Raw genomic sequence first — 15095 nt, forward strand, 5'->3', positions numbered from 1 at the left:
CAGCAGTTGTTTTTTTTTTTCAATTGCAAATTTTTTTGGTACTACAAATTTTTAAAACTTTTTTTTTCAGTTTCCTTTAAATGAATACTTTCACAACACGAATAAAATTTGTCCGAAGTTATTTGATAAACTTTTCATATGTTTGCAAGTTTGAAAACTTTGAAATTTGTTTTTCCTCAAAATCTAATTTTGGTTGTGAAGTGGTTTTTATCTTTGGATCCTTCATGTATTTTTAACCGTTAGATTTTGTTTTGATCATTAACTGTCTTTTTAGAATCATGGTTGTTACTTTTAAAACATCTCTCACTACACATCAGGTTTCAAATTTATCACTTTGAAGGGAATTAGGGACTTAAAAAATTGGTTGAGATATTAATAAGCTAAGCATATGAAAGCCAGAAACATACATTAAAAATCTCACTAAAACAAGATTAAACTGTATTACCTCCACAGACACAACCTTTTCATTGTGCATTATCTGATTTGTAGCTGAACACTGGATTTCACCTTCATTGGATCCACCGACACAGCTCATATTCGCTGAAACTGATTCAGGAGCATCTGACAAATTCAATGCATGATTATTCATTTTATTTTCAATAAAGCAATCTGAATCTGTAGGAAGGTTCTTATTTTCCACACAAGAGTATGTGTCTCTACTTTTAGATTCTTCTTGGCGCATCGCAATATCTTTATTTTCTTCAACGGATGCTTCTCCAGAGCATTGTACTTGCTTCAAAAATCTCAACTGCAAGTAAAATTAAAGAAGGATCAGAAAAATTAAAATGCAAAGTTTTACTATAAAACGCTGATAAAATCAATTTGAATAGACGAGCAAAAACACACATAGGCAGAACCATCTGAATGCCCGGGCACATCTCAGGGTTCATTTATCAGCCTTCATTTGTGAGGGGCCTTATGATAGCATTTAATCGCAATTAACATTCAATTGTGACAGGCTTGTAGGGACCCCAATCACCCATGATGTCTAAGACAGCTTTGGGCATATGGTGCGCAGCCTATTCTTCTTCCATGCACCATAGGCGGAGATAGACTTGGAAGTCTGGGGGAAGGGGCACGGTCATTATTGCTGGAGGGGCACGATGATGATGTCAATTCATATATACATTAGATCAGTCGACTCCACCTTTGACGCTGGGGGCAATGCCCCCCCCCCACCGCCCCCATATCTCTGCCCATGCCATGTACCTTTTCTGACCCTCATTATGCCGGTTTTCAGATTAACAGGGATTAGGGAGTAATGGGTTCTATATATAGTGCACATTGTATGCAGAAAAACAAACCTTGCGTTTTAGCTGTGTAACAATTCGCTGAACTTCCCACAGCTGTTCTTCTTTTTCAGTACTCCTCAAACCTTTATTCAACTCTTCATGTATTATACTTAGCAAGTTTTCTTGCTTGTATAACTCTTCTTCAATAATAGTAGGTGAATCTGGCAATTCCAAAGATAAGCGAGTGCTGTCAGGTTCAATTGGTGGTACATATCTATAAAAAAAAATAAAAAACAAACTCACCAAATGTTGAATTAAAAAAAAAAACCAAAACAAAAAATTGTAAATTCTACATTAATGACATGAAAAAAAATATTGCAAAAAAATAAAAAATGAATAAATAAAATGATGACACCTATACTTTAAGCATAATAATTGAGCCAGAAAGTTGCTTCATTATACAGTAATACCTCAGTTTTCATTAACATTGGTCATTGCTGGTTTCGATTTTTGATGTTTTTCCGCAAAAAATTTGTCTAGATTTCGGTCAGTTGCCACAGATTTCGGTCAGTTGCCACAGATTTTGTCAGCGTGCCCACCCAATCTTGCTGCTAATTGTCGTTCTCCTGCTCAGTGTGGTGTTGCTTCTCGTTGTGTGAGTATCACCCCCCGGTGTTTCAAGGTGACAAGAGAGTTCTGGAAAAAACATTTCAACATTCTCAACTGCATTAGCTTCATAGGCTTGGCAGAGAGTGGCATCCAGGATGATGAACTCTGCCTGGAAGAAATTGTGACAAGGATGTGTGCATGAGAGAGATTTTGAAGTGTTTGAGCCTTCCCCTAATGGCCCTACACATGCGGTGTAGTCAACTGTTGATTTGGGAAAACTCATGGGTTTGGAGGTGAGTGGTGAGGATGTGGAAGATTTGGTGGATGACCACAGTGAAGAACTCATCACTGGAGAGCTGCAGGACCTTCACCTAGAACTGCAAGATGGCAAATGAAGAAGTTGATGTTGATTCAGATAAGGAGGAAGAGACGGGGGGGGGGGAGGAGAGAAGAATGTGCTTTCTTCAGAGATTAAGGACATCTTCCCTACGTGGAGTAAGGCACAGGGATTTATGGAGAAAAATCTCGTAGGAAAAGCTGTTGCAGGCCACGTCTGCAACTTGTTTAATGATAAATGTCTTGCCCTATTTTAGGCAAATCTTAAAGAGGCTGGAAATCTTAAACAGACCCAGGGGTTCCATTCAAAAAATTAAAGAGAGTAGGAAAAAGCAAGACTAAAAAGTATGATGGGGGGAGGGTACCCCCCCCCCCCTAGAAAACATAATAATAGCATTAAAAAATCCTCAAAAAAGATTATTTAAATTTTTTTTAATTAATTTTTTTTTTCATAGCACCATTTCAGTATCCTGTAAGATTGACTGACTCAAGCAAAATGCCGAAATGACGGTTACAAAAACAAGTTTTGGCTAAAACATTGTACTAGCAACCACAGATAAATCTATTGTCTCCTCACAATATACATTACATTCTTTTTTTGGAGTCTCCCAAAGTGCAGAGTCTGTCAACTCTGACAATGCACAGCAAATGATGAAGACATGTAAGTATTTTAAGAATGACGCTCCTTTGAGACCATTTTCAAAAGCACAGTACATAATTTGTAAATTGCAAGATCCAATGTAAATAAGTCAAGGTGAACCAGATGGTTTTACTGCATTGCCCATCCTTTTTTTAAAGGGATTTGTTTGCATTTTACTGTTCAATGCCAGTATAATAGTTTTTGACAAATGAAGCACTCTCATTTCTAGCTCTTTGCTGAGCATTGTAAATATTGTGTCTCTGCATGCCCTAAAAATACAGAAGACAATTGAATGCCATTGGGTAGCATCAGAATCACTAAATCTAGAATAGGCCAATGTATCCAACTGCTTTGTTGTAAATACTAGTTACTGTCCAAGACCATGAAACAGTAAATACAAAATTATGTTTTTCATCCAAACAGAAGTTTTTGATGACTACTCTACTTGTTGAATCCTCAAACTAAGCAAAGGAAAAATTAATAAACCAAATAATCCACATACACCCCCCCCCCCCAAATAACCTTGAAAATGATGCAATTTCTGCTTTGGCAGAATCACTAATTGCAATGTAATACAACATGTAATATTTGGCAATATTTTGATGACTCCCTGCTCAATTAAAACCAATTACATGAATTTTGTTGATAGGATTTGGTAAAAAAAAATTAGGAAAAGTAGGGCGAAAACTAGAAAGTAAGACAAAAGTAGGACATTTTATCAAAAAGTAGGAAAAGTTAAATGAGTGGGAGCCCTGTAGACCTTTTTGGACAGCTTTCTTGTGTGACATGGGTCCACTGCCTCTGAAGCTGGTCCTAGTGCCAGATGACTAAGAAAGAAAGTGACCCTAGATAGTGCATTGATACCTAAAATCCCTATGGAGGAGAATTCCCCTTCCAAGCAATAATATCTGCACATCTCTCTTCCCTCCTCACTATCTTTCATATGCCAAGAAGTCTACAAAAAGGTATAAAAATGCAAATGCCATGTTAAATGTTCATTTATCTTTCACATTAGTCTTTTATATTCATTTTATATTAATTTCTTATTGTTTTTAGCATTAAACACTATATTTATTCTCTACAAAATGTGTTTTTTGGTATTATTGTCTAGAACAAATTTGTTGGATCTACATTGATTCATATGGAAGTAATTTCAGTTTTCGTTGGTTTCAGATTTTGCCGATTGTTTTTGAATGGGTTATTAATGAAAACCAAGGTATCACTATAGTAGAATATGAAATTACATTAACAGAGATATTGGGGTGGGGGGGACTAACTTGAACTGTATTCATTGTAAAAATTTTGAAAAAAATATTAGCAGATTATAGATATATGATGCCACCATACATCTATAATCTGCTAATGAATTTAAGAGCATTTTTTTTTCCAAGGGGACTGATAACTCTTAGAAATATCACATGAAAAATTGAAATCAGAGAAAAAAGTAAGGTTCAAACAAGCATCAAGATATTTATTATGTGTTTGTGGGTAGCATCAATTTGAATGGACAAAAATAAATAAATAAAATGAAAAGATTCTTCATCTGTTGCTGGGGTTGGTAACTTATCGATCCCGATCAACCAGCATGAAACCTATTTTGGTTGACTGCAGGATCACATTAGTTCGAATGATTCTCTAGCCATACAATAAAAATTTATGAAAGCAGAAATTGTTGGAAGAAAAGGTTGGTTATGTTCTCATAAAAGACAAAACAAATTTTTGGTGAAGACAATAAAATAGCAGGAACTCCTCCCACCATACAGAGAAGTTGACTTTCTATTACTGGGAAGTCATTTTTCAGCTTTCCAGTTAGATTTTGTTGTTTTAACTTTAAATAACATAACAATATTTTTTTTAAAGCAAAAACTATGATTCTCATTGTCTCACAACCTGATTATAATTTGTTAATTGAATTTGCCCTCCGTTGAATTTGTTTGCGGTTTTCACTTATGACTGAGATAGCCATAGTAGAAACAACTATAGAAAGAACCAATCAGGATGACATGATAAGAAGATGGACTAGGCTTAGAACATGGACTTTTAACAAAGAATTATGCTTCAGGTAAAATGACAGTTTGTAATTCAATTCTTATTAATCAATCATCATGTTAGGTTTGAGTCTGCAGACCATACTGAATGATTTCTCGAGGGCTACATTCCCTATAATACACACATATGAAGTGTATTACCATTTAATACACACAAAAAAAGAAAGACAAGAAAAGAAAACTACAAACTTTTTTATTTCAACTCCTTCAAACAGAACATCACTGTAAATAAACAGAACTTGAAGCACCCTGTGACTTATTTGCAGAGCTGGACTTAGAACTATGGAAACGTTTTGGAGATTCATTTTGTTTCTTTTTTGCTGTGACAAAAATCATTGAAAAAAAAAAAAATTCATAATATGCTATACAGTATTCATCAGTCATGATAAAAACAGAATTAATAAATTGGGCATGCTATAAATATAAAAATTTGAAAATAGGATTGTCGTATCCCTGGGAACAATTGGTGCTAGTGCTTTACCTAGATATCCAAAATTGCAGATCACTAACTTTTTTAATCCTAATGGATGGGTATGTACCCAAATTCAAGCAAGCAAGCACTCTTTCTCTCATGCACACACACAGCACCAAAACAAGCCAAAAACCCCAAAATTAAAAAATTTGTTTTGTTTCTCGGTACAAATACAGCCCTTAGTAAGATAAATGACAGATCTAAGATGGACACATTATTTAAATATTCTAAAATTAAAGTATGTTTCTATAGGAATGGTTTAACAGTTACTGGGTAAAAGCGACTCAAGTTTTCATCCTGTATATGGGTCATTCCCAAAAAAATGTACAAACCGTTTCAGAGACTAATTTTTTAAATAAAATTTCAGACCACTCTGGTAATAATTTTAATTTTTTTTCTAGTACTTCATTTAATTCTCTGTCATATGGAATTTCTTAATTTGTTTCAGATGGTATCTGATTTTTAAAAAAAATCATTGTTTGTAGTAAAACCTCAAAATCTGGCTGTCCCAGCTTGAAAAAAGTGTTGAACAAAGAGACTTGGTGCAAATCTGGAATTTTTTTTCAAAAACTTTGAATCACATTTTATATATGTGCCATAGATGAATAAAACTGACAACATTTTGAAAAAAAAATTTTTTTCTTATGAAAAACTATTTTTTTGTTAGTGTCCTGAAATTTTCCCCATTTTGAAATGTCCATTTTTAATTCTCTGTTACAGTCATTTGGGAAATATATTTTTATTCCAGATTAAATCGGATAACACTTTTGAGCTCATTGAAAGGTTTACTTTTAATGCTTAATCAACAATTTTGGATTTGACTTTTGCAAAACGACTTAATATTCATGTTATATCTTTAGTACCAGATTTTTCTCCGTCGGATGTCCACTGTTACATCATTATCATAAAAAATTAAGATTTTTTTCATCTATATCCACATCAAGTGATAGTACATATAGATATGCTTCAAAATATAAAAAAAGTTTTCATTTATAATGAAAAATAATAATTTAGGCTAATTTGTCTACTATGTTACATCTTCCAAAAACTAAAGCAACACAACAGAATGGAAACTATGATTTAAAGTAAATTTTTCTTATTTGAAAGTTTTTGAAGGTTTAAATTGAATTTAATAAGTTATCTATTTAATTTAAACCCTTTACTAGTCTCCATCATGTTATTTTTTCAGTAAAATATGAAAGTAAAAAGTAGTACAGATCATTAAAATCACTGCCAGGCACAGATCCAGGGAGATGTGTCATAAGGGGCATTTTAGTATGAGTGAAGATCGTTATGTGGCAATACATTCTGTATTTTATGGGACAGAACCATCATTTTCCTATATTTTTGTTTCCAGGTCATATGATGTCCACTCTGTTACGGAAAACATTTTTGCAGTTCACAGGCCGAAAAATTTAAGAACACTTCAAACTAAGATGTTAAATTATAAATTACCAACCCATTGTCTGTCAGAAATAAAAAGTTTTGATTTTAAATAGCTAAATATATGTAAAAAATAAACTTTTCCATGTGCTATTTTGAAAAAATCATTAAAACGACAGAAAAAAAAGGTGAAAGAAATAAGCTGATTTCATTATTTTAAGAGATAAAAACAGCAGAAATAACAATTTTTTTAGAGCAATATTTTTGTTTTCATAACAGAGTGGACAACATCCATGATTTTCAGTCATAAAACCCAAAAATAAAATATTATTACAAAATAAAAGTGAAAAATATTTATGAAATATTAAACTTCAAGTCATTGGCTATAATTTGAGATCAACTTTATTTTGAAAATTCAATTTCGAATTTTTCATTTCAAAAATGTGGAATGTACATTTCTTTTGGGAATGACCCATATACAATAAAGCTTCCTCTAATGGCCACCCCCGAACAACAGTAATCTCTGAATAACGGTCATATTTCGTTGGAACCAAAGGCATCCCATACATAACATCACAGGTAACCTCAGAACAATGGCCACTTCGGACATAGTCAGAAAAATAATACGCATATGGCTATAAGAAAAATAATTTTCAAGCGAGTTCCCCCCCCCAAACTCTATGGGGGGGGGGGGGGGGGGAGAAGAAAATTATGCATGCTTTCTTTTGCTGGATAAAAATGCTAGATGGGTATAATGGTATAATGAAGGCAGTGGAGAGGAGAAAAGGGCCACTTATAGATGTGCTGCGAGCCATTTATGTGATCTGTAAATGTGCTGCAGATCATTGAAGTGATCTGAGAATATGCCGCTTTCGTTCATTCTTACAAAATTAGATTTGAGATCGCAGGCCCAATCAGATGACTCCGAAGGCCACATCTGGGTTACTTGTCATGGGTTGAGCATGTATGGTCTAGTCCAGCATTTTCCAACCTTTTGAAGTTCGTGACACCCTTGGGATAAACGTTAAAAACTTGGGGCACGCTTCCTTGAATACAGAAAAATGGGACGCGTTTGATTGAATAAAGGAAAACTGGATGCACCTCCATGGTAATATTTCTTGATAACTTCTAACGTATAGGATGCGTGAAGGAAAGGCTATAAACGCTCCCGAATTCACAAGAGCAAGAGGCACACATGCTGCCATCCGTACGGTCCACGCTACGCAGGTAAAACAGAAATCACTGAGTAAAAATACATCAGTAGAGTTTCTTCAGACCGCGACATCAACCTTCACGGTGGTAGACGAGCATCTTACCACCACACCACTCTGGTATTAAAAAAATATCACGACTCCGGTCTATCGTCATAGGCAATTATTATTTAAAAACAGGGTCTCGATTAATCATTAAAGTGAGACTTGTGATTGATGCTTAGAGAACAGATACTTGAAATCAGGGCTTATAGTTGGCAACGAAACACGTTAATTGCTCTTAAGGTCTTGCAGTCTATTTCTTGACAGATGGCAGCACTAGACATTACAAGCATTACACAGAAACAAATGTCACATTAGGTTCACAGCACATACATGCACATTCCGGCATGTACCAATTCATTAGAAGTTCCGTAGAGGAATGTGTACGAGATGCATGTACGGTTCGGTAGTAGTAGTCTATTTCTTGCTTTGTATTTTATCGTTGCCATAGCAAAGAAGGCTTGCTCTCATAGATGTGATGTTGAGAAGGGCAGAAAAGCATTAATTGCTTTCTTCATTAGATTAGAATACTCCTCTCTGAGTCTAAGCCAAAAAGCAACCACCTATGCCTCACTCTTGGTGAACTTACCTTTGATTGTGTAATCTACGCAAAGATCAATAAATTCACCTCGTTCACGAGCAGTGAAATCTATTTCCTCCGCACTGTCTGCAAAATCAAAGGGTGAGACAACTCAGTGGAAAGAGATGGAAAGTACATGTCTATTTGATCTTGCAATCTTGATAGGTGTTGACAAATGATGTTTTATCAGCTTATCTGAAGATGTGCGTGTGTGGTGTCACTCTCCATTATTACTTCGAAGGTTTCGGCAGCTGAATGATGCAAAGATAAAACCAAGAAAGAAAATTGGTCTTACGGGCAATCGAACCTACGTCCTCTTACTTGCCAGGTGAGCACCTTAGACCGTTAAACTAGAAAGCCAACGAATCCTCTGTCCTTAGAGATTGTGTGCGCTGAACGGGGCCGTACATAGACAGTCAGACCTAACTCAGGCCAAAGCTCACATTGCTGACACTGCCACCAGATGACCAATTATTCAATGAGTCTGTCACACGAGAGTAATTAATTATATTTAATTTATTTTAAGACCTTAAGTGGAATGTAATATTTTTTTTATTTATTTCCATAATATCTCGTGGCACCCCTTAGCTAATATCGCGGCACCCTAGGGTGCCAGGGCACACTGGTTGGGAAACACTGGTCTATTGGAGGTTGCTGGTACACTGTCTTGGTCCATATGAGTATTTCTCGCCAAGTCGTTTCTGTCGTGTTCTGTCAGAGCACTGCAAGCCTAAATTTTAGAATGCCACAAAAATAGTGCTGTATATTAGTTAACAGGGCTGCAATGAGATGCTTGGTCAGCTGGGGCAAGCACACATTTTGACGCCCCCTTGTAATGCTGAAGAAGAGTTTAAAATATTTATTCACACTCCCTCTGGTCTGGGGCCTGGGACACCAGATCTGCCCGATTCCTCTCTAGTTGTGGCCCTGTCGATTAATCAATTATTACAATATCAATATAACCATATATCCTAATATAATCACTTATATAATTATCGTAAACAATTACAGTAGTACATTTATCATTTTACATGTTATATACATCACACATTTTAGTTGTTTTATTAGAAATAAAATGGTCATTCCCAATAATGGCCACATTTTCATGGTCCCATTAGTAGCAGTTGTGGGGAGATTTTAGTGTATATAACCATATTTGAATCATATAATTTTTTCTTTCACTTACCACTGAAACATCTAATTTTAATTTAGGTTTGGGAGCGATTTTGAAAATTTTTTGAAAAAAAAAATTAATGAGTCATCGAATTGTACGTGAACTGGCAGTAACTAATTTTTTTTTTAGTTTTAATTTAAAACAAACCCCAAAGCATAATTGAGTCAAATCTATGATGAATTTTGACAATTAAAGTACAACCAAATAAATGATGTGCATTCACTCACATTTATTTGGTTTTGTTAGAACACAACCAAATAAATGTGTGCTCAAATTCTGCTCAAATTAATACAGTGAGTGCACTCTATTAATTTGAGCAAAATTTGACAAGATTTTACAACATATATATGTTATATACACACAGGGTGATTATAATTGAAGTTCCTGTACTCTGTAAACGTGTCAATACACTGACAGCTATACACTGGTCTGAGCAGTGTCAGAATATTGAAACTACTCAGACCTATATAGCACCCGTTCTGGTGGATGTATTCTATTGAAACTTGGTATATATGCTAAATGGACCATAGGAAAAATGCAATAAAATAGCACCAACTTTACATCTGGTGGTAGAAAATTGAACTATTTTTTTATTGCATAAATCTCTCTCCCATGGTCTCGTTAAGATATCCCGAAAACTTGGCTGTATTCGGATGAGTAGTTTTTGAGGAAAAACTACTCAGAATATGGAAACTTTAATTATAATCACCCTGTATACATAATGTGATTCCACCATACACATGTATATGGTGGCAAATGATGGCAAATAGTGTCGCTTAATGATTGCTTTTTTATTGCAAATGTAATGTATGAGTCATAAGAGAATGCTATAGTTGTGTGAGGACCTACGAATAAAATACCTGCTCCACTTTTTTCAGAATTGTTTCGATACGAGAAATGATGGAGTGGTCCACAGAAAATTAATTTTTTATGCCCTCAACAAATTCTCTTGAAGCATTCTAACAGTGTAATAATTAATTGGGAATATTTTAAACTTTCAGTGCAAAGTTACTCACCAATTCAACAACATGAAACATATGTATGAAAATCCAAGATAACAATAGTCTATTGCAAGTTGGAAGACTTTCCATGAGTGTTAGTAAAGCATCAACTTTTTTTGGTTCATTTTTTATTCCTAGAAAATCGAAAAAAAAAACAAGAAAAATAAATGAAATCATAAAATTTTAAAATTTCATAAAATAAAACTGATAACAAAGATATGAAAACACACCTGCAGCTTCTTCAAATTTTGGCATCAACTCAGCTGTTAAAATTGGCTCAGGTAGATCTCGCAAAAATTGTTTCAATAGACTAGCTACAACATGAGGTTCATGTTCATAGAGATAAACCTTTTCACCACGGTTATATTGAGATTTCAGTTGTCTGACTTTGGATTTGACTCCAGATATACGATAAATTCCTTCACAAGCTAAACCTAGAAAAAAAAAAAAAAATTTGTATCTATCTATACGTGGGAGGATCAAAAAGTTCAGGGACTGTGGCCACCAGTGAAAACACTAGCATATAGTCAAAGGTTTGATGTTTGAAACACAGGGTGTCAATAATTCAAGATGACATGTTCTAAGCTGTCTAAAGCATTAACTACCCATCTGAAAATCATAAAAAGTTAAGAACATCTTAATTAAGAGGTGGGTAGAATTGCTAAACCTCATGTCTTTGAATGACTGAAAATCTCAACATGACTATTGGTGTGCAAAAACACAGTATTAGTACGAGTTTCACCAGCAAATCATGTTCTTAAATACTCAATATTATACACTTTAGAGATGTTCAAATACCGTCATGAAGCTTAAGCAGTTTGGTCACATGTTTCAAAAAAATTAGCATGTGCACTACAACTAGAAAGCCCTTTCTAGTAGTGAAAGTTGGAAAAGATTTTTTTAATGTGTTTTAAATTCCTTCCAATCTCTTCATAAAGACATTCTCAAAGTCCCATACTTTTTTGACTGGTAGTTGGAGCTGTAGATGGCTCAGAACACGAAACTATATCTCTTTCATATTTTAAACAGCAACGGGTCTATCATGATGATTCTTTTTAAAATTTTCTCTCAGCTGGAATTCAAATCTTGACTGGCCAAACTGGGCAAGCAACTTTGTAGCCAGGTGATTCAAAAAGAACAATAAAGCATGATTTATGATGAAAAATGGTAAATGTAATTTCAAAAATTATTCAAAAGATAAAAACTAGACCTTAACAAAAACATTTAACTGATAAAAATTGATAAAATGTATTATTTTAAAAATTTCTACAAGAACAAAAATGCAAACTACCATGTTCTTCAATATAATCTATGCATTCTCGAACGATGACTGGAATTTCGATGCCATCTTGACTTTTACTTAGTTCTACAGCTTCATGAAGTGGTATGCCAAATATTGGTCTTTCTTCTGAAAAATTCATAAAATTTTATTTTAAAAATTTAACGGATTACCAATATATATTTGCTACAACAATACTCAATATAATGGTAAATATCTCTACAATGACATTTTTTCACATATTATTTGAAATTGCCTTTAATGTTGAACTCCTCTCAATACAAAAATATCTTTTTCTTTACTATAATAAATCCTTCCATAATGATATTTGTCTTAGAAATTTTGAAACCACTACACTTACAGTATATTTTATTTCAATAAAAAAAAATCACCTTCAATATATATATAAACACTTTATTGGTTTTTGTTCTTTCGAGAGTTCCCAGTGACATTAGTATTTTGCAGTATCTATTCCTCCATTCTGAAATGTACCAATTCATTAGAAATTCTGAAGAGAAATGTGTATGAAGTGCATGGATGGTTAAGTGATAGTATCTACCCCTTGAAAGAGTTGATGTAAATTACTGCTGTTGCTACTTCTATGTAAGACACAAAAGTCTAATGCAATAAATTCCTTTACAGGTAATAACATTCACCTAAATTTCATAAATAAATGGCCTAAATAATTATTTTGTGTATTTAATAAATTGATTGCATTGATAAATAAGTGCATTTTCTGGTGGTACTAACACCACCAATTTAGGAGAGATGTTAACATCCAGATAAAATTTGATGACGTTTGATTTTTTGATTGAAAAAAAATTTCCAACCATCAGCTAAAACAAACTGATAGCCACTACGATAAATTAAGAAACACTAGCAAGGAAAAAAAAGAGTAATAAAAACAAAGCAAACCAAGTAATTTAACTTTTTGTATCATATACTGATGAGGGAAAATTGTTCAATGAATACACAATAGAACACCGTTATAACACTACTATCAGTCTCAAAGAAATTTAGCGGTATCACACAAGTTTGGCTTTATATTGGGCAAAATAGCATATTAGAGAAGATCCACTACATAAATTCACATGTTCATGTCAAAGAAAAACACACTCAGGGTTAATAAAAAATTTAAAGAACAAAACAAATTAAAACAAAAAGTAAGGAGTTTTTAAGGAGTCATGGGGAGGCCGACCCTTCCTTCCTCGTCTGAAAAAAAATTAGGTTTATCTAGAGGTCCTCTTGACTGAGAAGCCCTGCAAGCCTCCCACCAGGGTTGCCTTTAGGGGTGGCATATGAGGCTTCACACCCGGGCAGCAAGTAAGCTCGAGCTGCCCCTGTTAGGATATATGGCATGCAAATTTCAGAAAAATATTTATCCATCAAATGAATGCTAAAGGATTGAGGCACCACTCAGTATGCTGCATAACACAGTCAGAGGCTGGTTGAGACATCGTTTCCATGCATACAGCACACCAGTATAACTACTGCGAAAACTCCCAGCAGTGTTCTAATTTTTTCCACCATAGGGTGTGGGGAATTTTCAGCTATTGGTTCTGATCACTACTACGAGTGATGTCGATCACCGGACCATCAATTTCTAACACTGACCAGTTTGTGACATAGGCAGGAAATGTCAATATTAGTGATTCTGTAAAAAAACATTTTTATTAGAAGCAAAAGCGTATAATTGCATTAATTTGCTAAAATCACACTAAATATGGTAAAATTGTAATGGTTGGCAGGTATGCACAACCTTTGGATATTCTAATACTATCTCCTTGTGTTTTCACGTTTCCTATTACACAAAGGTGGTTTTTTTCTCTTTTCTCCCTCTTTACATTTGGGGGAAAGCTTCCTCTTATTTTTCTAGGCAATGCTATTCATCACCATGGGGCATGCCTATTCTAAAGATCATGAACCTTGTGTGCATTTTCTGCACACAAGGGATAATTAGACTGGGACCTACAATTTATTGCCGATTCCAAACAGTGGGCTTGTTTTTTATACTCATAGAGAGGTTGGTGCGCTAACCCCTTGATGGGAGACTCCCTGCGGTCAGTTCGCCATTTCTGTTGTACTGTAAAATTTTCTGACAAGGACAAACCGGGTATCAAACTCATGACACTTCTAAAAATCCTTTGGTACTTTAGGCGAGTATCTTACCAACCTGGGTTACTGTGCCCCTACAATATATCTCTTGCATACAATATTTCATTTTTGATTAAAGTACCCAACCACAGATAATTTCGAACTACAGCCTTCAATTTTTGGTTTTTTTCCTTTCTTATTTATTTTGTGATACTCACTATGCTTTCATGCATTCCAACAGAATTGAATTTTGAACTAAATACAAAGGCCACAATAGGCAAAATGCCCAACAAGAGCTGAAAAAATATACCCATAAAAATATGTAAATATATCTAAAATACAGTAATCCAAAATGAGAGCAATTATAATGAAAGAAAACTAATTATTACGATAATATATAATACACTGTCATTAAAACTTATATGGTTGTCTTATCTAAGTATGTATAGCTTCTCGATTTATCCCAATCAATCATATTTCTTTTTAAATGTGTTAATTGTTATAGAATTCATGGCATCCGATAGTGAGCTATTTCATTTATTCACACACACACAACCCTGTTAAACAAAAAACTCTGTGAAGGGGGGAAATTGGGTGTTGCAGATTAAGTGTCCTGAATTTGGTTCACTGTTGCAGTAAATGCTTTCTTTGTTTCACTAACACAACGTTTGAGATCATACCTTGAAATGAGTACCATACATAATCATGTATAGGCTGACCATTCCTTCCAACATAAGAACAAATTTTTAAACAAAAAAATTGGCTTATACACGAGTATATACGCGGCATGTGTAAAGTTTTGTTTGCATATGAAGCATCACTCTCTGTTATTCATATAAGGTATAGGCAACTGGATACAATGTAAAGGTGATTTTTGGAAGGAAAATTCACAGGCCTCTGTCGGGAATCGATCCAATGCCTTTCAAAATCCATTGATTTGAATTAGAAAGCATACTCACCAGGATTACGAGAGAAAGGTAGTTAGATTTGAGAC

At 34.4% G+C, this 15095-nt stretch overlaps 1 protein-coding gene across 2 annotated transcripts in view; it reads right to left on the reverse strand.

The window, feature by feature from the left end:
• Rlip (Ral interacting protein) overlaps positions 1-15095 on the reverse strand; it is a 44712-nt gene that overhangs the window by 10825 nt on the left and 18792 nt on the right. For both annotated transcript variants that reach the window (XM_089239120.1, XM_089239121.1), the window contains 6 exons: positions 12020-12136; positions 10959-11162; positions 10744-10862; positions 5055-5185; positions 1305-1506; positions 446-748 (listed from right to left, as the gene is read on the reverse strand). In XM_089239120.1, the coding sequence (XP_089095246.1) occupies positions 446-748; positions 1305-1506; positions 5055-5185; positions 10744-10862; positions 10959-11162; positions 12020-12136 (1076 nt within the window). The remainder of the gene's footprint in view (positions 1-445; positions 749-1304; positions 1507-5054; positions 5186-10743; positions 10863-10958; positions 11163-12019; positions 12137-15095) is intronic.

Source organism: Pholcus phalangioides, unplaced genomic scaffold (genome assembly GCF_987345545.1).
Source record: "Pholcus phalangioides strain wild (caught in Gottingen) unplaced genomic scaffold, Ppha-v1.0 ptg000011l_1, whole genome shotgun sequence".
NCBI classification, from domain to species: domain Eukaryota; kingdom Metazoa; phylum Arthropoda; class Arachnida; order Araneae; family Pholcidae; genus Pholcus; species Pholcus phalangioides.